This window comes from Sinocyclocheilus rhinocerous, unplaced genomic scaffold (assembly GCF_001515625.1).
Source record: "Sinocyclocheilus rhinocerous isolate Xijiao unplaced genomic scaffold, SAMN03320098_v1.1 C36649414, whole genome shotgun sequence".
Taxonomy (NCBI): Eukaryota; Metazoa; Chordata; class Actinopteri; order Cypriniformes; family Cyprinidae; genus Sinocyclocheilus; species Sinocyclocheilus rhinocerous.
The window spans coordinates 1-1,448 of record NW_015784428.1 but is presented as its reverse complement, the minus strand read 5'-3'; the positions used below and the strand labels follow the sequence as shown (position 1 = coordinate 1,448).

The 1,448-nt window shown below is 37.6% G+C and overlaps 1 protein-coding gene across 1 annotated transcript; it reads left to right on the top strand.

Annotated features, from left to right (window-relative positions):
- Window positions 1–270: 270 nt before the first annotated feature.
- On the top strand, window positions 271–1,440 carry LOC107736361 (ubiquitin carboxyl-terminal hydrolase 40-like; the record flags this gene model as incomplete). Its single annotated transcript, XM_016547795.1, has 4 exons — window positions 271–414; window positions 732–860; window positions 942–1,070; window positions 1,347–1,440. Coding segments are annotated over 4 exons (496 nt in total), but the record flags the coding sequence as incomplete, so codon positions are not given.
- Window positions 1,441–1,448: the final 8 nt, after the last annotated feature.

The following is a 1,448-nucleotide window of genomic DNA, read 5'->3' as shown; positions in this document are numbered from 1 at the left end:
GTGTCACATGATTCTTCAGAAATCATTCTAATATGCTGATTTGGCGTTTGAGAAACATTTCTTATTAAAGTTGTGCTTAATATTTTTGTGAAAACCATGTTGCATTTTTTTTTCAGGATTCTATAGATATAGTTATGGGTCAAGGAAATTTGATTTCTCATGTTACATGATCCCTATTAACATGTGCACTAAGCCATTATTCTAGATACTAATTCAGATGAGTCGACTATAGTTGGTTATAAAACTTCTTAATTTTGTCTTTTGTTGCAGTCTGCAAAACTGAGAAAACTTCCACCATTCCTGACCATTTCCTTGTTGAGGTTCAACTTTGACTTTGCCAAGTGTGAGCGCTACAAAGAGACCGGGAGCTACGCTTTTCCTCTTACATTCAACCTCAGACCATTTTGTGAGCAGGTACCAGAGCTGAATCACACGCAAATACATTTTCCAAACTCTCCAGCCAAGTAAGATAAATCTGTGTTAATAGTGAAGATTCTACACTGAACAGAGTATGATATCTGGTCATGTTTTGTAGAATGCACTGCAGGATCAGAGTTACCATCCTGTTAGCAGCTGTTGAGAACCTTTAGATTGTTATCCCAGATTCATCAAGCAGAGACTAACTTTTTAATCGCTAGTAAACTAGAAGCACAGGTCTAGAGGGAGAGCTAAAATGACCACAGCAACTCAATTTCAAAGCAGAGGATTAACACGTGTTGTGCTTCTGACAGAACAATTGGCCAGACTCAGAGTATTCGTACGAGCTCTTCTCCATCATCATACATAAAGGAGGTTGTTATGGAGGTCATTATCATGTCTACATCAAAGACATCGATCAGCTCGGCTACTGGGAGGCACCGGTTAGTCTTTTGTTTTTTATTGCAGTGTCTATGTATGGTTAGATGACAGGTAATTTCTATTTGTGATTTTTTTTTTCTTAGGAGGAAGAGGTAAAAGTGAAGCCGAAAACCCAGAAACGAGAGGACAAAGTCGGAGAAAGAAAGAAAGAGAGTGAAAATTCTGTTGACGAAGAGGATCCTCTCTCTGTACTTACTGGCATTCTGGCTCAGGTACGCCATTACACCATTAAACTACAGTTATGCAGGACTGTAAGTAGATGTTTGAGATATTATTAGCACTTTTTGATTTGTTGCAGTTATTTAGCGTATAGAACGATGAACCCTCATTTGAATCAAGAAAATGTCATTTTATTTAGTTCACAGATCAGTGAAGAGAAATTATGGACATATTCTATGTTTTGAAATGCAGGACAACTGTAATAAATATTTCTTAAATTTTGCGGGCATACAATTTCACATGCTGATTTTCACTTGTCTTTTTGTTAGGAGGAGTCAAAATGTGTGCTTGTAGACCAGCTGGGCCAAAAGCTGATGAATAAAACCGGCACGCCATGGAGCAAAAAATATAAAAAACAGTATGGCACCATC